Genomic DNA, 25303 nt, shown 5'->3' on the forward strand with positions numbered 1-25303 from the left:
AGGCGACGCGTCCTTGTTTTGTTTCAGTTTAGAAAGCGGGCGGGCGGGGAGGAGGGCGGCCATTTTGCTTGTTGACGTTGCCGCCGTCGCCGCCCCTTCGGGCGGAGCCGTTGGGCGCGAGGCGCTTCCGCGTGAAGTATGCGCGTGAAGGGCTCTTCCGACCATGCAATGGCGCTCGCTGGTGCTGGCGCTGCTGGCCCTGAGGCTGGCGGGGCAGGCGCTGCTGTGGCTGGCGGGGCCCAGCCTGGGCTTCTACTACCAGCAGCAGCAACAACAGCGGCGACGGCTGCGGGGGTTTCCGTGCCAGGCCTCGAGCCCGCGTTGCCTCACAGCCGGCTTGGCGGCGGCGCCGCACTGGGCAGGCGGAATTGGAGGAGGAGGAGGTAGCCCTGGCGGCGCGCTCCGGCTGCCTCTGCTCGCCGAGGACGAGTACGAGCAGCGCTACAGCCGCGCCTTCCCGGCCCAGCTCCGGGCCCAGCTCCGCGACGCCGCCCGGGGCATGTTCGCCTTCGGCTACGACAACTACATGGAGCACGCCTTCCCACAGGACGAGCTCAACCCCATCGAGTGCCGCGGGAGGGGCCCCGACACAGCCGACCCGTGAGTCAGGGCGGGGGAAGAGGAAGGGGGGGGAGGCAGCCACGCACAATTTAAGCACCCCCGACAGAGGGCCTGCAAGTCCTTGCCTCCACAGCTCCAGGGAATGTGTTGTCGAAGGCTTTCATGGCCGGAACCATTGGGTTGCTGTGAGTTTCCCGGGCTGTACGTCCATGTACCAAAAGCAATATACAATATACGGTAATATACAATAATACGTATATAATAGCAGTTCGAAAACATGCAAATGTGAGTAGATAAATAGGTACCGCTCCGGAGGGAAGGTAATGGCGCTCCATGCAGTCATGCCGGCCACATGACCTTGGAGGTGTCTATGGACAACGCCGGCTCTTCGGCTTAGAAATGGAGATGAGCACCAACCCCCAGAGTCGGTCACGACTGGACTTAACGTCAGGGGAAAACCTTTACCTTTTTTTTACTATATACAGTAGAGTCTCACTTATCCAAGCTAAACGGGCCAGAAGAAGCTTGGATAAGCAAATATGTTGGATAATAAGGATACGTTAAGGAGAAGCCTATTAAACATCAAATTAGGTTATGATTTTACATATTAAGCACCAAAACATCATGTTATACAACAAATTTGACAGAAAAAGTAGTTCAGTAGGCAGTAATTCTACGTAGTTAATTACTGTATTTACGAACTTAGCACCAAAATATCACGATGTATTGAAAACATTGACTACAACAATGCGTTAGATAATCCAGAACATTGGATAAGTGAATGTTGGATAATTGACTCTACTGTATAATGTAATACAATATAATACTAATAATAATACAATAATATTAATTATATATATATATATATATATATATATATATATATTACATGTAATATTACTAATAATATTACAGTATAGTGGCATAGTTCAATATAGTAATATATAATGCTAATATTGTGCTATGCTAATAATATATTGTTTGTATATATAATTTGTAAGCCACTCTGAGTCCCCTTTGGAGTGAGAAGGGCGGGATATAAATGTAGTAAACAAATAAATAATTCTCTCCTGATGTTTCGCCCACATCTATGGCAGGCGTTCACAGAGGTTGTGCGGTCTGTTGGAAATTAAACAAGTTTTTTAAACTAGTATTTTTTAAAAAAACTCTAAACTCATGACAGTAAATAAAGAACAACATTCAGAAGACAGGGGAATTCCAGACATGAAACAATCAGGACCAGCTAACACCTCTCCAGAAAGGAGACCCCCAGGCAGGAAGAATCCAGACTTTGAAACTGCAAGGCCATTTGATGCTAATCAAGGTGGCCATTTTCACAATTCACACCTGCCTCAAACAGGCAAGAGCAGTGGTTCTCAACCTGGGGTCCCCAGATGTTTTTGGCATACTCCCTGCCAGTTTACCAGCTGTTATGATTTCTGGAAGTTGAAGGCCAAAAACATCTGGGGACCTCAGGTTAAGAACCATTGGACAAGAGTTCTTTCTCTCACCCTGGACTTCCCACAGATATATAAGCCCCACGTGCCTAGTTTCTAACAGACCTCACAACCTCTGAGGATGCCTGCCATAGATGTGGGCAAAATGTCAGGAGAGAATGCTTCTGGAACATGTCCATACAGCCCGGAAAAGTCACAGCAACCTTCAGGGAAGCCCTTCAGAATACCTTTGCCCTCAATACCTTGCGTACAGACAACTCCTGAGTTACAAGCACCCGACTTACATGCAACTCAGTTATGAACAAGGCTGAGACAACGGGAAGTGCGATAAATCTTCCCCTCTGAAGGGAAATTCACCCCTGCAATAATAATAATAATCGTTATTTCTATCCTGCTCCCTCTGCACAAGGACTCGGGGTGGTCCACAACAGAATCAATACATACATAAGCAGAAACTAAAGGACAAGCGAATTGCATATAACAGTAATCATAAAAAAATAATTTTTTAACAAACCAATGTCACAATAAATAAATACACAGGCTAAAAATCGTACTGGGTTTTAAAACATATTGCACCATGGAGGCAAAAACAAGTTAAAAACGAATTGGTATTGACAAGGATAAAATACCACTATTATAATGAAAAGTAATCAACCATTTTCAAAAGCTCTCTCACCAATCCTTGTTTCCACAACAAGCCAAACTTTTCAAAATCAATTTCTTACAGGGACAGAAAATGAGGGGAAATCTTCTGAACAGGGCACAGGCAGCAAAGCCAACAGCACAGGGAAGTTAACCCTTCCCTATGCTATCAAAGCTAATATAATAACAACAACAACAATAATAATTTTATTTCTTACCCGCCACTCCTTATGGCTCAATGCGGGTCACAGCACAGTAAAAAACACACAAATACCTGTTCCAACTTACAAACAAATCCAACTTAAGAACAAACCAAAGAAGAACCTATCTTCCTTGTATCTTGGGGACTTCCTGTATTCATACAAACATTTTACACTATTTGGCTTTATTTCTTCAGCAACAGATGACTTGATTTTATCGTCATTTGGTCTGCTTCACATGCACACGGGATGTTAACCCTTCCCAGTGCTATCCAAAGCACTCTCTCTCTCTCTCTGGCTGAAGTTACACTTTAAAATGCATCTATTCCAGTTTGCATACAAATTCAGCTTAAGAATAAACCCACAGAACCTATCTTGTTTCTAACTTGGGGGCTGCCTGTTTTTGTAAAACGTTCATTCCACTCTTTAGTATACATCTGCCTTCAGTACCTTATGTATTGAGAGAGTATCGATTACTCTCAACACAGGAGGGATTAGCTCTGCTGATAACATTTTCGAAATCAGATTTTTACTTCCCAGGTCAGTCTTTGGCTCAGGAGATCAGCAGCAAGGGAAGCCCACTCTCTCAACCACTGTGGGAAGCAAAGGCAAGCCTCCCCCTGAACAATTCTTGCCAAGAAACCTCTTTAGGATCGTCCAACTACTTTCTGGGCAAAGTAAAAAGCATTAAAACATTTAAAGCTCAACAAGGTTTATGTCCAGGTTACCTACAGGATTTTCTGCTCTGTAATCTACTCCAGCCTGCCAGAACCTGACTGGCAACCACCAGCCAGAGGACCTTTTCATTGGCTGCTCTATGACTGGAACTACCTGCCAGAAGAGCTCCAACAGCTAAATGAGCTGTTGAAATTTAAAACCCATCTAAAGATCTATCTCTTCCAGCAGGCCTACCCAGCCAGTTTTAACCTGTGAACTTTAACCTACATTTTATTGACATGGTCTTGTGTTATATGTATTTTAATGTTGTGTTTTATCATTCCGTTTTAATCCCCAAGTTGCTATTATTCCTAGAAGAGTTGGAAAAGACCCTGAGAGCCATCCAGTCCAACCCCGTACTGCTATACAAGAACAAAGTACTCCCGTCAGACGGGCATCTAGCCTTTGCTCAAAAACCTCCAGAGAAGGGGGATCCACCACAGAACCTGGGCCTATTCGCACTATTTATTTATTTAATTTATTTACTATACTTTTACCCCACTTCTCACCCCAGAAGGGGACTCAGGGGGCTTACAACATGGCAACAATTCAATGCCGTTTAAAACAATTACAAAGAATAATAGAAAAGTCATTTAAAATACACATTAATTTACAATAAAACACATTTAAACCATCAGCATCACGTGATCCAAGAGCAAGGTCCAGGTTGTTCCATTGGTCAAATTCTGAGTCTTTCATGTCTATTGCTTCACCAGGTTTTCAAAAGCTTGGTCGAAAAGCCATGTCTTCACTTTCTTGCGGAAGATCAAGAGGGAGGGGGCTTATCTGATCTCCTTGGGGGAGGGAGTTCCATAGCTGTGGGGCCACCACTGAAGCCTTGTCTCTCGTCCCTACCAGTCGTGCCTGTGAAGCAGGCGAGACTGAGAGCAGGGCCTCCCCAGACAATTTAAAACTCCGAGATGGTTGATAGGAGGAGATACGTTCTGACAGGTAAACTGGGCCAGAACCATTTAGGGCTTTATAGGCTAAAGCCAGCACTTTGAATTGTGCTCGGTAGCAAACTGGCAGCCAATGGTGCTGGCGCAACAGGCGGGTTGTGTGCTCCCTGTAGGCAGCTCCGGTGAGCAATCTGGCTGTGGTCTGTTGAACCAATTGCGGCTTCCGAACAGTCTTCAAAGGCAACCCCACGTAGAGCGCATTGCAGTAATTTATTTGGGATGTACCGTATATACTCGAGTACAAGCCGACCTGAGTATAAGCCGAGGCACCTAATTTTACCACAAAAAAACTGGGAAAACATTGACTCCAGTTTAAGCCGAGATACCAATAAAATTACATTAATTGAGGCATCAGTAGTTTAAATGTCTTTGAATCTTTACATCAAACTGTAATTTAAGATATGACTGTTCAACTCTGATTAAATCATTATTTTCATCTGCTTCAATGTAAATGTGCTTATGCATCCTTTTAATAATAATAGAGTGAAATAATAAAGATAATACTAATAAATGCTGTAAAATAATAAATGTAATAATAAGTAAAGTAAAATAATAAATGTATTATTAATAAAAATAGAGTAAAATAAATGTAAAAGTAACAAAAATAGAGTAAAATAATAAATGCAATAATAATAGTTAATAGAGTAAAATAATAAATGTAACAATCCCAATAATAATAGAGAAAAATAATAAATATACCATATATTCTTGAGTATAAGCCAACCTGAATATAAGCCCACTAGGACCCTCACCTGAGTATAAGCCGAGAAGGTTTTTCTTCAGTCCTAAAAAAGGGCTGAAAAACTAGGCTTATACTCAAGTATATACAGTAACCAGAGCATGGACTACTGTGGCCAAGTCAGACTTCCCAAGATACGGGCACAGCTGGCGCACAAGTTTTAATTGTGCAAAGGCTCCCCTGCTCACCGCCTAGATCTGGGGTTCCAGGCTCAGTGATGAATCCAGGAGAACACCCAAGCTGCGAACCTGCGTCTTTAGGGGGAGTGTGACCCTGTCCAACACAGGCTGTAACCCTATGCCCTGTTCGGCCTTGCGACTGACCAGGAGTACCTCTGTCTTGTCTGGATTCAATTTCAATTTGTTCGCCCTCATCCAGACTGTCACAACGGCCAAGAGCTATGTCATTATACCACTCCCATTCTGCTCTTAAGGACCCATCTGTCCTCAGTGTACCTCCTATGTCAGGTAGGGTTCTATTACACTGCATTATATTGTTGTTGTTATTGTTTACCGTCAAGTTGACTTTAAATTAGACATCTTGAATGGGAGACTTCCCACATCACCCTATCCTCAACAGGGCCTGCTCAGGTCTGCAGTTTGACATTCTTTTAACTACCATGGCTCAGTTCTGTGGAATCATGAAAGTTGTAATTCAGTGAGGCATTACCACTCTTTGGCAGAGAAAGGTAAAGGTAAGACCACATGATCCAGTAGTATTGAGCCATAGCAGTTATAGCGATTTCAAGTTGTTTTAATTCTGCAGTGTAGGTGCAGCCTGAAGCAAGACGTGGCCCTGAGTCTCCTGACACCTGAGTAGGGCTGTTGAGGGTAAAATGACTTGGAGGTCTGTCATTTATGAGATTGCCATATGTCGAAGTCAGCTTGATGGCAGTTAACAGAGGTAGTGTAGTGTGATAGAGCTGTACCTTCTGTGATTCTAGCCTATATGATCCTGGGATTTGCAGTTTGGCCAGGTGCATTGAGGAATTTCAGCAGGCGCAGCCTAGTGCAACTCTGGTAGTAAAATTGGAATCAGAGCCCTGTTGATGTCTGTGACTGGACCTCTGCTGTCCAGCCCTTCTCCCGGTTCCAAACTGCAGGTTCCTGCGGTTGTGTAGCAACTGGAGACCAGGGTTTGAATCCCCACTCAGCCTTGAAAAGAAGGCAAAGGTGAACAAATCTTGCTAATAAACCCCATGATGAGTCCCCCCTTTAGGGTTACAATAAGTCAGAAACAATTTGAGGTCCTATGACAACCAAGCAGAATAATAATGATAAATTTTATTTGTTACCTTATGGCCCAAGGTGGGATTCTGCATGGCTAAAACACACAGCTGGGTTTTACCATGTAAATAATCTGTGAGCATAAGTGGTCATTATTCGGCATAGTGGTTTTAGGATTCCTAACACACACACACACATTTATTATTTGGTTAGGTATGTTTGTAACTTTTTACATTGCAAAATATGAATGAAGATGTGCCATGTGTAACACAGATAAAATACAATATTAAAATATATAAAATAAAATGAATAGTTTTATCAGAACAAAGACTGATACCAATACTAATAAAATGTAAGGTTAGTCACTGAGGCTGAGAGAGTATGACCTGTTCAAGTGGGTTTCCATGAGCAGGTGTTTGAACCTGAGCTTCCAGAGCCAGACACTTAATTACTGAGGCAGAAATGTGATTTTGAAAACGTTATTAGCAGGATGACCCCTTGTGTATTGGGAGAGTGCTCTGTGCATATTTAATTTCCTGTGTCTGTTTCAAGTGCCATTGAAGACGAAATTGGACATTGAAAAGGAATGAAGTGAGATTGAGGTAGTATAGACACAATAGGTTGGTTTCTACAAGAAGTGGAGAAAGAAAATGACAGCAAGGTGGGTAAAGTGAAGTGTGAAAGGGCCTCATTGCGCTTAGATACGGGTATGTAGGGGAAAAGACAAAAGTCTCAGAATATCTGTTGCAACCTGAAGTAGCCTGAATTAAAGGCAAATTGAAAATTTGAAGGTGTATCAGCTACTGGATGTGACACTGATCTATAGGAAAAATTGTCTGCTTAAGAGGTAAGCTAGAGGGGAGTAAAGTTTGAAGTAAAAATAAATTCTGGCCAATGGACGTGTAGTTAAAATAATTGACATGCAGTCCCTGTTTTAGCTTACAAACAGAAGAAGTAAAAGCTATTGTCTGAATACTACATGGAAAGACAATATGCTGATTTAGCAGCCTGTAATAATAGCATTATCACTTTACTCAATTTAGCTTTAATTCCAAGTGCCTGTCTGAAAGATAACAAAAACTAATGGGAACCTGCACCAGACAGCAGGGTTTAGGTGGAAATGGGAAGCTTGATTTCAAATTGGCAAGAATTGAATATTAATTTAGGGAAAACGTTATGTTTCATGTTGTTTACACTCTTAAAAAACTGTTTTGAGCATTGCATAAGCATTGCTTCATTCTTCCCAGGAGGGGCTGCAACCCTTTCTGGGATACTATTTCTCTGGTGTAATGAGTAAGTATTCCACTAAAACTTTAGTTGCAGCTTAGAGAGTTACTAATAGGTGCTCCATGTACTCCATCCTGCATAGGTTTTTTTTTCTAACTCGTTTAACAAATCATCTAAAATTTTAGTTATTCCTATATTCTTTGTCAAAAGTTTTTAAAATTGAAAATACTTTCTTTTTTTTGGAAGAGATTATTTGTCTAATAATTGAACTACATTTATAGGGAGGACATACTATAAATCTTTATATTTTGCACTACATGCATCAGTGACACAACTATAAGGATGGCTTGTCCTCTAGAATAGGATGTGAAATGCAGTTAAATATTTGGAACATATAGAAAAATCAGTAAGTTTAAAACTAACACTTTATTTTAATTTTGCAAACTTGATATCAGTTTAGATCAGATGCCCATATATGAAATTTCTTGTGGAAAACTATTCATTGTTATGCAGAACCCAATGAGTGTGCTTTATGGAGGAAAAAGACTTTCTAATAATGTAAATACTGATTTTATGCTGGAAAAATTGCTTGTAGAGTTGTCTTTTGAGGGTAGTGAAACATCAAAGTGAATTATTTAACTCTAGATAGAAAACGAACAGTCTTTTGTCCTCAGCTTTCTTGCTCATTTTCTCATGGTAATTTGCACATAAGGACAATTGGAGAAAATATTTCTCTTCTAAGAAAACTAATTTTTTAATAATTTAATTGTATAGAACTAATTATACTCAGCACTTTTTCTTTATGTTAGTAATCTGCTTAAAACATCTAAATCTCTTGAAATTTTGGTTTTCAAAATTAGAACACGAATTTCAGAATATTTTTAATACTTTTATTACAGTTCATTAAAGAAAAGGCAAAGTTTAAATGTAGCCTTTTGTAACTATATTTTTGCATAGTTCTTTTCTTCAAAGCAGCTTTTAAGTCTTAGTAATTTTATTCAAAAAAGAAATAAAAATGACCAGATATCCCTGTTTCATTAAAGTTCACAGCTGTTCTTGCTTTTGCTCCTACATTTACTGCAAAGATTTTTGTATTCTTTGCCACCAGTTCCTTTTAGGCTCTTTTTCCTAGATTGGCACTAATATGTTTACAAATTCATAGAATCATAGAATAGTAGAGTTGGAAGAGACCTCATGGGCCATCCAATCCAACCCCCTGCCAAGAAGCAGGGGGGTACAAATTGATCTTGAGAATCACACAGCTATGAATTCTAGTACAGTAGAGTCTCACTTATCCAAGTTAAACGGGCCGGCAGAAGCTTGGATAAGCAAATATCTTGGATAATAAGGAGGGATTAAGGAAAAGCCTATTAAACATCAAATTAGGTTATGATTTTACAAATTAAGCACCAAAACATCATGTTATACAACAAATTGGACAGAAAAAGTAGTTCAATATGCAGTAATGTTATGTTGTAATTACTGTATTTACGAATTTAGCACCAAAATATCATGATATATTGAAAATATTGACTACAAAAATGGCTTGGATGATCCAGAAGCTTGGATAAGCGAGGCTTGGATAAGTGAGACTCTACTGTATTATATTTGAATTGAAATGTACTTCAGCTACTGTATCAAGTTATTTTTAAATGATTGTGTAGATCTGTCTTTTATTGTAAGCCTTAATAAAGCCGAGTACTAAGAGTCGAACCCTGAATGCAAGGAATAGCAGGAATAGCAAGATGTACCTTCTTTGTTTAAATGTCCATATTGAATGTACTTTGGAAAGAGAGAGGTCCCTTTCTTGTGGTTAAGGTGGTTGTTGATGAGGAATAGGGTGGTGTTATTTACTGATCCTGATATGTTGTTTAATCCGCAGTTGTGATATCAGAATGATCTGCAGAGAAATGTACTCCATTGTCTTACCTTGCTATTCAGAAGCCTTTTTAAGTTTACCATATTGATATTCCTCACCCCATGGGATGAAAATTCTCTTGGAAGATTTTTCCAATCTATCCATAGCTCAAAAGGAATTTGAATATGGCTTGACTAGCTCAAGGCCCAGTATCTTGCTAATCATGATACAGTAGAGTCTCGCTTATCCAACCTTCGCTTATCCAACATTCTGTATTATCCAAAGCAGTCTGCCTTTTAGTAGTCAGTGTTTTTGTAGTCAATGTTTTCAATACATTGCAATGTTTTGGTGCTAAATTTGTAAATACAGTAATTGTTACATAACGTTACCGCGTTTTGAACAGCATTTTCAATCAAATTGTTGTAAAACATGATGTTTTGGTGCTTAATTCGTAAAATCATAACATAATTTGACATTTAATAGGCTTTTTCTTAATCCCTCCTTATTATCCAATATTTTTGCTTATCCAACATTCTGCCGGCCCCTTTATGTTGGATAAGCGAGACTCTACTGTATATTACTGCAGAACTAAAGATGTCCATTTCAGTTCCAAGTATCAGATGTATCTAGTGTAGTTTGGAGCCAACATTTTTCACCCTGATTCATTAACTTACAGATTGTTTTTAAGTATGTTTATTATTTGTATGTGTGATATTTTTGCCCTTCTCGGGAAAAATTGCATGTAGCCGAGTTAAAAGTGCAAATGAGGAATAACCTGATGAAAAAAGTATTACGTTGTATCACCAAGAGAGCAATCCTGCATACTTAAAATTGGGAGATGATCTTGATAAAGTCTTAGAGACTTTCTGCCAAATAATATGCACAGAATATTGATTATATCGTCTTCAGACTAAATACTTGAAATAGTTTGTTTTTTGTTTACAAAAAGTGATAGAACTAACTTGTAATCAAATTTATTTCAGTTCAAATCTCAATATCAATGATGTCCTGGGAAACTACTCGCTTACTCTGATTGACGCATTGGATACCTTAGCAGTGAGTTAATTTTTTTTAATTACTGGAATTTAAAAAAGCTGTCATTGAAAATAACTTTTAAGTAAAAGACAAATTGTGATACAAGTATCTTAATTAAATCAATAACCCTAAACCTTAAAAATTGAGAAAAGTAATATGGGGAACTGTACATTCCTGCTTTCCCATCTTGTTTAAACGAATAAAAATGATTGTCCTTGACGGATGTCCCCACCATAAATTTAATTCTCATGTTTGTGTCTTCTTTGGATAAATTGGATACTTTGGATACTCTTCCACAATTTTGTACATATTACAGAGCTGCTGTGGGATAAAGATAATCAGTTTCAGTTGATGCTTGACTTTGGGGGTAGTCATAGGTAATAAGGGTAATGAGTCTCTTCTGCATGCTGGAAGACTCTAGAGCAGTGTTTCTCAAATTGTGCTCCTTCCAAGGTTCTAGCAAGGAAGCAGAATTATGTACCTCATACTTCTTATTGTACCATAATTTGTGGTGATTTACACTTTTTGTGTTAAATTCTGTATCATTTTCTTCCCAGTCGAATGCTTCTGACAGCACTGATTGCTGACTATTTCATCATTATTGATATTGATCCAAGATTCCTTCTTTCTCAGACAGAAAGCAACATCCTTTAAATAGAAGCTTTAATCAGCTACAAACTTAATCTTGGAAGTTGTGTCTTTATACTTGTTTTATTGTAATTTCTAGTTACAATACATTAACATTCTACTTAAAAAGCAGTCTTTGACTCTTCATATATTCTGTTCTACTCCAATAATTCATGGAAATGGTTGAATTGATTTAAAATACTACTGGATTTCACAATATGTCAATAAGAATACATTTCTAAAATATTTATCACTGACAATTAAGAGTTTTTAATTAATTCTATAATTAAAATAATTTTGATACAGAAATTACATTTTTGATGTGTTGCACATTTTCTGTTTTGTAAAGGTAATGGGAAATTCTTCAGAATTCCAGAAAGCAGTGAAGCTTGTGATAGACACAGTATCATTTGACACTGATTCCACTGTCCAGGTCTTTGAGGCAACAATTAGGTAGGTTGCTGCATTGTGGTTGTAACAATATCTAAAATGAGCCATTTAACAAAAAATAGAAGTTTAACTTTACATTTTGTTTGCTGTTTACATCATATGAGAAATGTGTATTAAAAGTATAATAACATGGACCTTTATAGAGTAATGAGGAGCCCTGGTGGCAAAGTGTGTTAAAGCACTGAGCTGCTGAACTTGCAGACCAAAAGGTCGCAGGTTCAAATCCCGGGAGCGGAGTGTGCGCCCGCTGTTAGCTCCAGCTTCTGCCAGCCTAGCAGTTCGAAAACATGCCAATGAGAGCAGATCAATAGGTACCGCTCCGTCGGGAAGGAAACAGTGCTCCATGCAGTCATGCCGGCCACATGTCCTTGGAGGTGTCTACGGACAACGCCGGCTCTTTGGCTTAGAAATGGAGATGAGCACCAACCCCCAGAGTCAGACATGACTGGACTTAACGTCAGGGGAAACCTTTACCTTTTACCTTTATAGAGTAATATAAAGTGTTAAAAGGGAATTATAATGGGAATGATTCGTGTTTTTTGGTAAAAGACCACCACATGGAAATTAAATTATAGATATAGGCTCTTGCTTGTCAAAATGAAAAGGTTCCTACTGTAACATTCATTTATGTTTTATATGTGCCCTATACACTGTCTGAAGATAATTTTATGTAATGTTTGTAATACTTTTGAATGTGAAACAAAGTTTGTGTACATTGCAATATCAGAAAACAAAGATGTCACCATCTTAGCCACACATGTGGACAGTTTCAGGATTTTAGGTAAGTATTGCCCAACCTGTACCATGTTCTGTGAGAGGAAATTTTAGTTACTCACTGCAGCTGCATAAAGCTCAGGTACAAGTAGTTGCTAAATTTCTGCAGTCTAAGGAGAATGTGCAGTAGTATTTTCTTCCCTTTTCTATATTTTTATACCTAAACATATTCTAACTTTGGTACAATTGAAAGACGCTTTGGGGAGGTTATATGGGCATGAAAAGCATGGGTTTTTCATTTTAATAGATGAAAGTCTGTTGATGGTACATATTTACCTTTTGGTTATACATGCCAACTTTACCCAACACAGAGACACTTGAATATTTTCCACTGAAATTCCAATTAGCCTCAGCAAGTATTGATATTATTATAAGGGATGATGAGGGCTGTAATCCTAAAAAGTTGGAGGGTGCCAGTTTGGGAAAGTCTAGCATACGTGGAGGTTCTGGGACTCTGCCTCAGATGCTACATAAATTTATTAGCACTCAGGTACTCTAAAAAAAAAACCCCAACAGAATTGTTTTATAGTTTGTGTTGGGTTTACATACCTTTAGTTAGTTCAGATAAAAATGGTTTTGATTATGGTATGTCTGCTTTTCCTTCCAGCATTTTTCTTTGAAAGTAGGATGCGACAGCAAAAGTTCATGCTTGGTTCTCATGAGAGGTTTAATGCAAGAGCTTTTGATTAATGGGGAGGCAAAAAGCCTTAGGGTGTCCACTTGAAGGCTAGAGGACAGTATATAAACTCATTATACTATCTGTTCTTGTCTCAATAAAAAGAGATGTGATCTGACTTCAAAGATTACTGTATATTAGCTGGCAATGTCTTAAGACTTTTAATGGTTAACTTGGCATGCTAAATTCCTTACAAACCTGGGGCTAGATGTGTTCAGCTGAATCCTGTACTTGAAACGATTACTACTATATCCAGGTAATATAAAATAACGAGTATTGATGAATCTTTCTTTCTAAGCAGATTGCTTGAGTAGGATTTATATATAGAAAAAGTATCTGAAAACATACTTTTAATTGTATTCAGAAATATACATATTAGTATTGAGACATTTTATTAATTTAAAACAGGCATGTATGCATATTGACTTCTAGTCTGTCCAGATTTGAAGGGAGTATGCAATCTCTTATAAGATAGACCCATAAAACTGTAGCTCAATTCCTTATAATGTATTAATATTGAAGATAAGTATGACAAACTAAAATATCTGGCTGAATTATTTAAGTTAGTGACTGTAGGAAACTTCGGAAGTAACAACAGATATGAGCTGCATTGGTAAACAAATCTGATGGGAAATAGCTTCAGGAAAACGGTTAAGATGCTCTGGTGCCTATGTCAACGAGAAGAATAATTTCATTCTTAAAGTTGAGCTAACATTAAGATCTTTTATGTTACTTATAGTAACAAATTTAATATATCTGTAAAACTATCTTACCTCTTTACTCACAGGGTCTTGGGAAGTTTGCTTTCAGCTCACATAATAATTACAGATGCCCGGCAGCCTTTTGGTGATATGAGTATTAAAGACTATGATAATGAGCTCTTACATATGGCTCATGACCTGGCAGTCAGGCTGCTACCTGCTTTTGAGAACACCAAAACTGGGATTCCTTATCCTCGGGTATGTATAGTATAATAGCACATTTTCAGGCTAGCCGTTCTCCTCCTTTCTGTAACAGCACAGTATTAATCTTTGGACATGTCTTACATATTAAATATTTGAGTATTAGAGTACAGTTTTTTTTGGGGGGGGGGGGGAATCCTCTATATAGCAGCCTGTGAAAGAAATAGCATTACTATAACAAGAATGTTTACAGGCCCTGGTTTTTTATGGGAATACATGCAATCTTGGAAGCTGAATGTGCCACTGCCATCACTTGAATTCATCTGAGAAGAAGCGGCTTTGAAAATATATGCTGAGTTAAATGGTAACTTGTCAATATGAGGTTGATGCAGGGTGTGGATTTGCAGTGCCTGACTTGATTTTCTGGTATCTGGATGTTTACACATCTAATTAAAATACTTCTGTTTAGGGAGTTTCCCTGTGGAATATGATGCAACTTCATGACAGAGCACTGATGAAACACAGAAGCCATTTTCTTTTATTTGTAATTATGAAGAGAGTAACGACTTTAAAAGAGGAGTATGATAGCTTGTTTTTCAAAAAATTGGCTTATAAACCTTATCTTTGCAGGTAAACCTAAGAACAGGAGTTCCTTCTGGCAGCAATAATGAGACTTGCACTGCAGGAGCTGGCTCTTTGTTGGTGGAATTTGGGATTCTGAGCCGACTTCTTGGGGATTCAACTTTTGAATGGGTTGCCCGCCGAGCTGTAAAAGCTCTCTGGAGTTTAAGGAGCAACGACACTGGTTTATTAGGTAGACATTTTGTTTGCAAATGTCTTACATAATTGAGACCAGAATGTGGAGTTTTCTTATAGCCTGATACTGGAAGCTTTTATATAGTGATAATAGTAGGAAATATACAATCCAGTTTAAAGTAGATAATCTGGGAACAGATCCTGGAATATAGCACTTTGTAGAAGGGGCCTTAGTCTGAGACAGTGTGATTATTACCCAATCTCAAATAGTGGGTTTTCATTGCTGGGTGACATTTAAAGCAAGCCTTAGTTTAATGCCCAGATCATGCTGGTTATCTGTCTCTGGTCTAAGCATATCTGAAATAACTATGTTTTGATATTCAGCAGAAGTGGAATGTCTTTTAAAAAAAAAAAAAAAAAAAGCAATAACTTCTAAAGAGTTGCACAATTACACCTCTTTTGAATCAAAATAATCCAATAAAATGAGGCTCAAATTCGCAAGTATGGTAATTGACCAGAGGCTCCAAATTAGTATGGTAATTAGTACTGTGGTAAAAATGCTTCAGTAAAATCTTCTATAGCTGTTTTTACCTCTTTGCTAATGGAATGCTCTGATGAAGTAAAGGGTCTTGTGAACAGAAATGGGACAATGTTTTACTGACTACTCTTCTGCAACTTCTTGTGCCTTCCGTAGAACTATTCCTCTAAGTGTGATGAATTGATTTTTTTATGCCAGTACCCTATGTGCATTTTTTTTAGTAAATCTCTCTGTGTTATTTTAGTGTACTTAAAATTGTTTTGGGATGATCTGTTGAACATTATCCTATGAAAACCATAAATATATGTAACTATCCTGGTCTTTAACTTCATGATTTTTATCATAGGCAATGTTGTAAATATTCAAACTGGCCAGTGGGTTGGAAAACAGAGTGGCCTGGGAGCAGGATTAGACTCCTTCTATGAATATCTTTTGAAATCTTACATCCTCTTTGGAGAAAAAGAAGATCTAGAGATGTTCAATGATGCATATCAGAGTATTCAGAACCATTTAAGGCGAGGGTAGGTCACTTTCATGTGTTGTTTTCAACTTGAACAAAATATAAATAAAAAGTAAGAGTTTTGTATTGCAGTAGTAATTCCTTTGTGACTTACAACCACACATTAAATTGTCTCTTTAAAATTTATTTGTTCAAATCTCTCCTCAGACCTTCTGTTTTTGTGAAACCTGGCACATTTGCTTTAGTCTTTTTATATAACCAAAATTAAATATGCAATGGGATGTTGTAGCAGTTTTGGGACTCATTTAGAGGAGTTGATAGTTTAAAACTTTATAAACATAAGTCTACTTTAATAGATTTTTTTTGTGTCAGGCATGACTTGAGAAACTGTAAGTTTTGTTCTGGTGTGAGAGAATTGGCCCGTCTGCAAGGACGTTGCCTGGGGAACACCCGAATGTTTTGATATTTTACCATCCTTGTGGGAGGCTTCTCTCATGTCCCTGTATGGGGAGCTGGAGCTGACAGAGGGAACTCATCGGCACTTTCCTCAGATTCGAACCAGCAACCTTCCGGTCAGCAACCCAACCTTCAAGTCAGCAATCCTGCTGGCACAAGGGTTTAACTCATTGGGCCACCAGGGGCTCCTTTACTTTACTAGATGTAAAGGGTGAAGTGCTGCTTCATGCATCTAATGAAGTAGACTTAAGTTCATGAAAAGGTGTGCTACCAACATTTGTCTCTTAGTCTCAAAGACGCTGCAACATCCCTTTTGCATACTGATCTAGACTAAAACAGCTATATTTTGGAATTCTATAATTAAATATGTATAACTGAATTAATATACAGTATATACTCTTTTACCCATTTTCTTGTTTCCTTTTTGTTATTCTGTGTCAAATTATTGAGATTGTAACTTTTTTGGAGAAAGATCGGTTTGCTTGTATTTCATGAAGTACAAGATGTAGCAATTAGTTGTAGAAGTAATAATTATACTACTAATAATAAATACAGCTGTTGATTTACTATTTTTATTGTAGTATCTGGAATGGGCTGACACTGTTTTTTTTTTAAGCCAAAGCATACCCTGATATCTTTGGTAAACCTTTAAAATGTATTTAGGCATATATTATCACCCCTCTTGTTCAGGATTTGTAATTATTATAGTCTTTAGAATGTGATATTTCTAACATGGAACTTCTCTTATATGATCGAAAAATCTTATAATGGTGAGACCTACTAGATATATACAGTGTTCCCTCACTTATCACGGGGGTTACGTTCCAGGAGCATCTGCAATAAGTGAAAATCTGCAAAGTAGGGAAGCTATATTTATTTTAATATTTATATCTTATATTTAGTAGTTAGGTGGCCTTTCTCTCCTTTGCAAGGCCATTTTGCACTGTAGTTGTTTTAGTTTTGTGAGGCGGGCAGCAATTTGACAGAGAAGGCTGTAAACCTGCAACTTCTAGGCCAGTGAAGCCTTTCCAGAAGAGGGGGCAGGATGAGAGCGCATGTGCAAAAGCCAGGCGCCGCCACGGCCTAGTCCTCCATGAGTTGCTTTATATTGTTTAATTGGTTAGTTTGATAGATAGATACCACTTTTGATTGGATAGCATTAAGTTTTATGGCATTCTGAGAGTGCCTTGGACCACAAAAAGACCCGTGAAACAGAGGGAGCGAAAAGTGAACTGCGAAGTAGCGAGGGAACACTGTATATGCCAAGGATAAATGGTTCTGAATCAAACCTTGCTTGCTGTTTTAGGAGAGAAGCTTGCAATGAAGGTGAAGGGGACCCACCACTTTATGTTAATGTGAATATGTTCAGTGGACAGTTAATGAACACTTGGATTGATTCTCTTCAAGCATTTTTTCCTGGACTTCAGGTATTTCACAGTGGCAGAGATAATAAAGAAAAGCTTGGGATATATGTATAGTCTATTTTACAAAACAGGACTTTCTTACTGGAAGCCAGGATATATCATCATTCATGTTTGATAATAGTGCACACAATATAAAGACAATCGTTCCTACAAAAAAAGAAAATGATGTATACTGAAGTAAAAGCTCAGAACTTTTTGCTTTTGTTATTGTTTATTTGTACTATGAGTAGGCTCATATTATACCTGGAAGAGATGAGGTGGATACCAAGGTTTTTTGGCATTGACCTTTCCAGTAATATTTCAGGTTTCCTGTCCTCACAGAAGGTTGTAAAAAAAGCTTATGTCACCTCTTCAAGCTATTTTTGTGTATTTTCATTTGCACAGTGCCTTTAATCCAAGGGACAGTTATAGTTAAGGTCGTTTTAGTGAGGAAAAAAATGTAACATTTACATGAACTTTGTGCAGTGCTGTCCTTGGCTTTGGGAGACTGACTTTTTGCCATCTGACTTGTTACAAGTGAGACTAATGTGGTCTGCAAATGATTTGTTCTGAATACTCATATTCATATTGACAAAGCTAATGTTAAATTACATCTCTCTCAAAAATGCTACTGCAACTTCCCACCACCCCATTTTCATTTTTTGTTTAAGTGGATTATTGTTTTATGCATGGAATTTTGCATTTGTTACATATTTTCAGGTTTTAAAAGGTGACGTCGAAGATGCTATTTGTCTCCATGCATTTTATTATGCAATATGGAAACGATACGGAGCTCTTCCAGAGAGGTACAACTGGCAGTTACAGGCACCTGATGTCCTCTTTTATCCTCTCAGGCCAGAGTTAGTAGAATCTACATACCTTCTTTATCAGGTATTTAATTGTTTTGGGAGGTGTGGGGACCTTGAGAAATAGTATTTGTGTCGTGTGAATTTTGTGAAATGCAGATGGAGGCACTTGGTGCAGACTATACAGAAGTTGCTTTAGATCTATTTTCTGGGCAGTTGTGGTTAGATCCTCAGTCAGTCTTGACAGGGCAAAAAAGGCATACATTGGTCAGCTTAGAACTCAGTTGTGCCAGCATGATGTATATAGAGTTCAGTGTGAATCTGTACCCCAAAGTCAGTTAGATTTGTGTATTATGGTCCATCCAGTTTTAGAGATGGGAGTGTCTAAGGTCCCATGCCCTGGAGTGTTGTCTAGTAGTAACCAGGAAGACCATGTGACTTTGAGGGACATTTCTCCCCTTTTGTTTTTGTTACTGCAATTTGCATCCACCTTCCATCATTATAATAACAAAGCTTGTGCTATTTCTTCTGAACAGCTGTTTTGTTCTTTCTGATTAACCACAAATGTGTTTTGGCAAAATTCTGAAATGGATCAGGCTTTCAGGAAATATACAGATTGCCTTTTTACTTATTAACACAGACTGCTTAATTAAAGGAGCATTTATTACTCTAGATTCAGAGTTGCCAAACAATTTGGCAATTAAATGTATCCTAGAGTGAGTATTGGGTGTGTTCCTTCACTTTCCTTCCTACAAGGTGACACACTTCTTAAATTAAAAGCACTTTTAAAACCCATGAGATTGCGAGGTACAAGTTGTAGTTTCAGATCATTGTTTGTTTTCTAACCAGAAACAACTCACTAGAATGGATTGTCCACTTTTCCATAGAGGTTCTGACTTGTATTTGTGTGTGCTATGGCTCAGTTCCTTATTTGCTTCTTTTCTTTCTGCAGGCCACAAAGAATCCTTTTTATCTTCATGTGGGAATGGATATTCTTCAAAGTCTGGAGAAATATACAAAAGCAAAGTTAGTTTTCAAACTCATATTGACATTGCTTATAGCTCACTAATTTCTAGTGAAATTCTTTTGTTGAATTGTAAAGAAACTTCATTTTGAATTGTGCTGCATGTGGTGGTATAGTTGAGAAATATACTTCAGCTTGAAAACTATGTTTCTACTATCTTCATTGCTTTGGTTTTCCTATCTAGTAACAGGGATACTATCTTCATGGGAAACTAAAGAAATTTCAAACAACAGCACATTTTACGATATCTCTGCATGAATATTAGCTTAATTTCTTGGTCTTAGTAGCAAAAATCATAGTGTATAAGGCTACAAATATGAACAATAAATGTGTCCAAACATGTCTTTCAGATGTGGTTATGCTACTCTTCACCATGTCATAGAGAAGTCCAAAGAAGATCGGATGGAAAGCTTTTTTCTCAGTGAGACGTGTAAATACTTGTTTTTGGTGTGTATCTTATAGTGCTGCTGCTTCCAGTTTTTTTTTGTTAAAATGGCTTATTTGCTAGAACCATAATTATTCACAAATTGTAGCCTCTCTGAAATGATTCAAGCTGCATTTTGTTGATACTTTGTAAAATGTAGCATTTACATTATACTGACAAACCCTTGTGTTCTAACAGTGCTATATTATGAAAATATTTTAAATGTCTTTTATTGTATTGTTTGCCACTAGATCTGTTTTAAAAAAGCATGTTGATACATCATTACTGTCATATCAGCGACATGGCACAATCAAGAATTAATATAGGTTTTCCTGTTTCAGCTGTTCGATGAAGAAAACCCAGTGCACAAATCAGGCAATAGATACATGTTTACTACAGAGGGCCACATCGTTTCGTTGGATAAGCGTCTTCGTGTTTCTCTGTGGCAAGATAAAACTGAAAAATTAAAGCCTAACGAACTAAGAGCAGTCAACTCCACTTCTAATGTAAGTACTGGTGTAATGTAAGCACCTCTGTTTTCTCTGGATTCAGTTTCAATTAATTTTTCCTCATCCAGCCCATTACCTTTTCCAGGCATTCATTCAGAGGAGATATGCTATCCTTAGCTGAGGCTATTTTTGAAGGCATGGAGAAATAATGACTTGTTTTCTGGAAATCCCTGAATTTTTAGAATTAAGAAAGAAAGTGAAACTACTGTATTATTTAAGTAACGAGTAATAGTTTGAGAGTATGTGTGTTTATCAGACTCTGTCAAAATCTCTGCTGTCTTGTACAGGAAATTCCACTTCTTATTAAACTATTTTGAAGTAAAATATTAGGAAAACAGTTTAAACCACCCTGAGTCCCCAATGGGCGAGAAAGGCGGGATATAAGTATTGTAATGAATAAATAAATAAATATTCTAGGTGCTAGCTATAGAGAACAAAAAAACATACTTCTAATATGAAAATGTTAGCACAAGCTGAAATGCAATCTGCTGCAAGATGATGTCCAAGACCTCTGTTATTCTTTCTGGTTGAGGATCAATATGTGTAAGTAGTTTAATAGCTTGTAATATTATAATGTTTTAACAATATGCTTGATCAATCAGCTGTATTGTGTTAGGTCTTCGAGTTTAATTCTTTTTCTAAAGATACATTACTGTATGAAGTGCTGCCATCAAGGTTATTGACAACAGCAAGATTATTTCAGCATCTACATTGTGATTATAGGTTTTCCTCAATGTATAGCCTCATTTTATGACCTCTTAGTGAATTGATTTTCTGCTTTTCTGCTTAACAGAAAAGATGGCTTCTCCTTATGTCAAGCACCTTCAGTGTTATAAAGTATGCTCTCCATACTTCTTCCTTTCCTGCTTTTTGATTAATGCTTGCACACTGTTATTTGTTTTATCTACAACTTTGCATTTTCTTAGAATTACTAGAGCAGAATATTGCATTATTCTATATGAGGCAAATTCCGAGAGCCTTTTCCGAGTCAGTCTTGCTATTTGCAGGTGTTACTGTCACAGTGAACCTGTCTCTTTCAAAATTACTTCTTATTTCAAAGTGTATCCCTCCATATGTTGTCGGTATACGTTTCCCAGCAGTCCTAGCCTGCAGAGCTAGTGGTGTGGGGTATTGAGAGTTGCAACCCACTATTTTGTTCTTCCCTGCTTTGACTACTCAGGATTTCAACTCTTAAGTAACGCCCTCTTCTCCTTACAGTGCAATAGAGTACCAGATGAGAGGAGATACCTACTACCTTTGAAGAGCATTTATATGAGACAGATTGATCAGATGGTGGGCTTGATCTGAATGGTGGGCTTTTCGTATGGAGGAATTCTTAAAACGCATGGCAACAACCTGTTCTGACAACAAGGACCATCTTGATCTTTCCTAGCCTATAGCAGGTACTGGGATTCAGTAGCCACTTACTCAGATCAAAGACTTAGTCTTGTTTTGCGAGGGGGACCCTATGGTAGACTACCAGTTCACATAACTGAAATAACAGTGTAAAGTGGCACATCATGTGAGTCAAATTCTCATGTGTGAAACTTCATGGTTTGTATTGCTGATAAAGACTTTGGTAGTCTAAAATTGCTTTTTAAGAACAAGAACAAGTGGCTTGCTCCAGGAATTCTGCTTTGCTACCACCTCTTGTATTGTGAATGAGAGTGTTTGGAGAGAACCGACAAGTTTAATTACATTTCTTGAAAAAAGGTATGTAGGAAGGAAAAGGGAATGTGCAATGTCTCTCACTAAGCTTAAATGCCTGTTTCACTAGCAATAAAACAATACAAATTATTGCTCAGGTAAGAAAAATATTCATAGGTTCTGGTTTACTTAAAATGTGCTGCTGGAAGTGTCATAATTGAAGAGCTTGTAATGCCATCCTAGGCATTGCATTGCTGTGTTCAGCACTAACATCAAGGCTGATTTTTGAAACAGTGTTTTTAATTTGAACTGCACATTCAAGGGTATATGGGGTTTAATAGTTTCTGCAACCAGTAATTTTTTTTAAAAAGTGCCTTCTAGTAGATGAAAATGCACAAATCCACTCATCTCGCTCAAGGTTGCATGGCTGATTTTGAAGACATCCACTTCATTCTTTTGTTATATTATCTTGTTTTTGGTGCCTCTCCAAGAGATCTACCTGAATAAAAGTATTTACATTCCTTGTAGTTCTCACATGCAAACTTTTGGAGTTAGTGCCTTTATACCTTTGTGAACCTGAACGGAGTCAAAGGTTCCAGTATCTTCCTTTTTTGGAAAGCATAGTTTAAAAAACTTTTATGCAGAAACATAAATAACTCACATCTCAAGTAGTGTTTAAGGGCTGCATATTCTTTGAGAATTGAGTGTTCTTGTAACTTGAAACCACTCCCATGGACAAGTATTTTTAGAGCATCTTTGGAGAGGAGCTGCTCTTCAAATATAGTCTATCCAGAATGTTCATGTATCTTGAGTGAATATTTGAGTGCATTATCTGAGGCCCTTGTATAAAACAACCCCAAATAGCTGTTTTAAATCATCCTCCTCCTAATTTCTCCCAGTAGCAGAGAGGATATGAAGTAGTATCTGCCTGGCTTCTTGATCGATCACAAAAGATTCGTTATCCAACAATAGATTATTTTAATTTTTGTTTTAAATCTTACAAACGCAAAGCATATTCTACTTTAGAAAAAGTAAGGCACAACTTAGTTGACATCTTAAACTGTAATGTGTAAATATCGATTTTATTACTACATTATCCAGTCTGATTGTTCATAATGCTGGTTTCATGGAGCACGTTTTAAGTTTACTACACCATATTTATCACTGAAACAATTAGGGCTTGCTTACTCTCTTTGGCAAACAAATAAAAAAATCTCAGGGATATCACCGTAGGATTCTGTTTGCCTGGCAGATTTTGTGTTTTGACTTTCAACTTTTCTATTTTCATACTGTTTTCATTTCTTTGAAAGTTAGCAGGTTAGAATTCCCGGAATATGAAATTCTGTTCAAACAAAACAGCCCCATTCTATCTCTGTATTGTTGCCCAGATTTTAATTGTCTTCTCCCATGCTACCCTCTAATTACTGATTTGGAAACCAAATAAAATGTGTGGAGTGGTACATCTCAAAGCCGTTGGAGCTATGCAGGTAATTAAAATTGTTGGAGTAAATTGATTGCTTCTGGATAAACATTCTACTAAAAGGTGAACATACTCATAGTAACTCAATTTCTTCAGGAGGGAAAACAAAGCAAAAGAACTCAATGCTTCAGAAGCACTTTGGATGGGTGTTTTGTCTTTTTAGCACAAACTTTTGCTGTGACCCATGATGAAGAATTAAAAATCCACTAGGCTAGTAAAGTTAATGTTCATTTGAAGTGCTTTACTAGCCTAGTGGATTTTTAATTCTTCATCATGACCTCATTGAGACTAATTTATTTTTGAAATAGAAGAATTTCAGGTACAATTTGCCATTTATATGTGGGGAAGCTCTTAATGCTTATGTAGGTTTGAAGAGTTCATTTCATAATTTTCTGGATCCTGGCCCCACTAAAGTTTCACTGTAAAAAGAAATGCAAACCAAAGCTGTTGAGTACACTATTTTTGTAATCATGTTGTCGAATGAGGCATGCTTCCGCAAGGTGTGTGTACCATAATGGGTTCTGATGGGTGTTTTCTTTTCCCAGCATATTGCCATATCAGTACTTCTGACAATGTCTCTCCATAGCAGATTGTATGTCTTGCTTCTTAGCAAGTTGTTTTCCTACCAACTGTTGAATGATCAAATGGTTTCTTCCAGCTCACTCCTTTTGCCAAGTGAAATATTGGAAATGTTGGTTTCCAAAAGAAGTAAATACCCTTTTGTTTAATCAGGATACTAGGGTTCTAAATTTTGTATTTTCTGTGCACCTGAATAAGTGTACTACCAGTAGATATAGCATAGCCCCTTCTATGTGATTTACCCATCATTTTACTTCTGCTTTGGTACAGATAAAAAAACACACACATTGTAGAGATTGTATTTTTCCGAGACTGGTGTCCAGGGTCACCCATGGGTGCTAAATCTGTGCTGTGATAACTCCATATTGACTTAATTTGCACTATTTGTGGTTTTATGAGTGGAGAAGATCAAATTATCAACTTGACATTTCCATTTCCATTTCTCTTACATGGATGTTTGTACCAATGCCAATCTGTAAAATACCCCTTTTAGTTTATTAAAGAGGACTAATCTGTTTTCTTGTGAAATTAAGTGTTAAGGCAAAGTCTAAAACATTGCTGGATACTTGCCAATATAAGCAGATTAAATTCTCATCATAATGTGCAATATGTATTTTCCTAGCCTAACACGGCATTGTTACAAAACATATTTAATAAAGTAATTGAGTTAAAGTTTATAAAAAACACAATGTTTTGAGCAATGTAAAGATTTAAAAATGAACAGATTTTACATATAATTTGTATTAAAGCACTATTTCTTAACACCTTTGTGTTTGTCTTCTCTGAACTCTTAAAACAAATTCAGCCTGTGTGGATTCCAGGGACAGTTCAGGCTGCGACAAATTTAGTAACTAAAATGTTATCCTTTACTTTAGCACTACTGAAAGTGTTGGTCCATGGACTGGCACGGGTCTCTAAACCAGGGGTCCTCAAACTTTTGAAGCCGAGGGCCGGTCCACAATCCTTCAGACTGTTGAGGGGCCGGATTATCATTTGAAAAAAATACAAACAAATTCCGATGCACACTGCACATGTCTTATTTGTAGTGCAAAAACAACAACGACAACAAGAACAATGAAAGATCAATACCATATTTAGAAATAAAAACAATTTTAACCAACATACATTGATCAGGATTTCAATGGGAAGTGTGGTCCTGCTTCTGGCCAAT

At 37.6% G+C, this 25303-nt stretch overlaps 1 protein-coding gene across 1 annotated transcript; it reads left to right on the plus strand.

The window, feature by feature from the left end:
* Window positions 1-42: 42 nt before the first annotated feature.
* edem1 (ER degradation enhancing alpha-mannosidase like protein 1) lies at window positions 43-24894 on the plus strand. Its single transcript, XM_003217810.3, has 12 exons — window positions 43-600; window positions 10570-10642; window positions 11598-11701; window positions 13936-14107; window positions 14681-14864; window positions 15691-15865; window positions 17567-17687; window positions 18384-18554; window positions 19422-19495; window positions 19844-19940; window positions 20259-20423; window positions 21645-24894. The coding sequence occupies exons 1-12, from the start codon at window positions 164-166 to the stop codon at window positions 21732-21734; spliced, it is 1863 nt and encodes a 620-aa protein (XP_003217858.1). The 5' UTR covers window positions 43-163; the 3' UTR covers window positions 21735-24894.
* The last annotated feature ends 409 nt before the right edge of the window (window positions 24895-25303 follow it).

Source organism: Anolis carolinensis, chromosome 2 (genome assembly GCF_035594765.1).
Source record: "Anolis carolinensis isolate JA03-04 chromosome 2, rAnoCar3.1.pri, whole genome shotgun sequence".
NCBI lineage: Eukaryota > Metazoa > Chordata > Lepidosauria > Squamata > Dactyloidae > Anolis > Anolis carolinensis.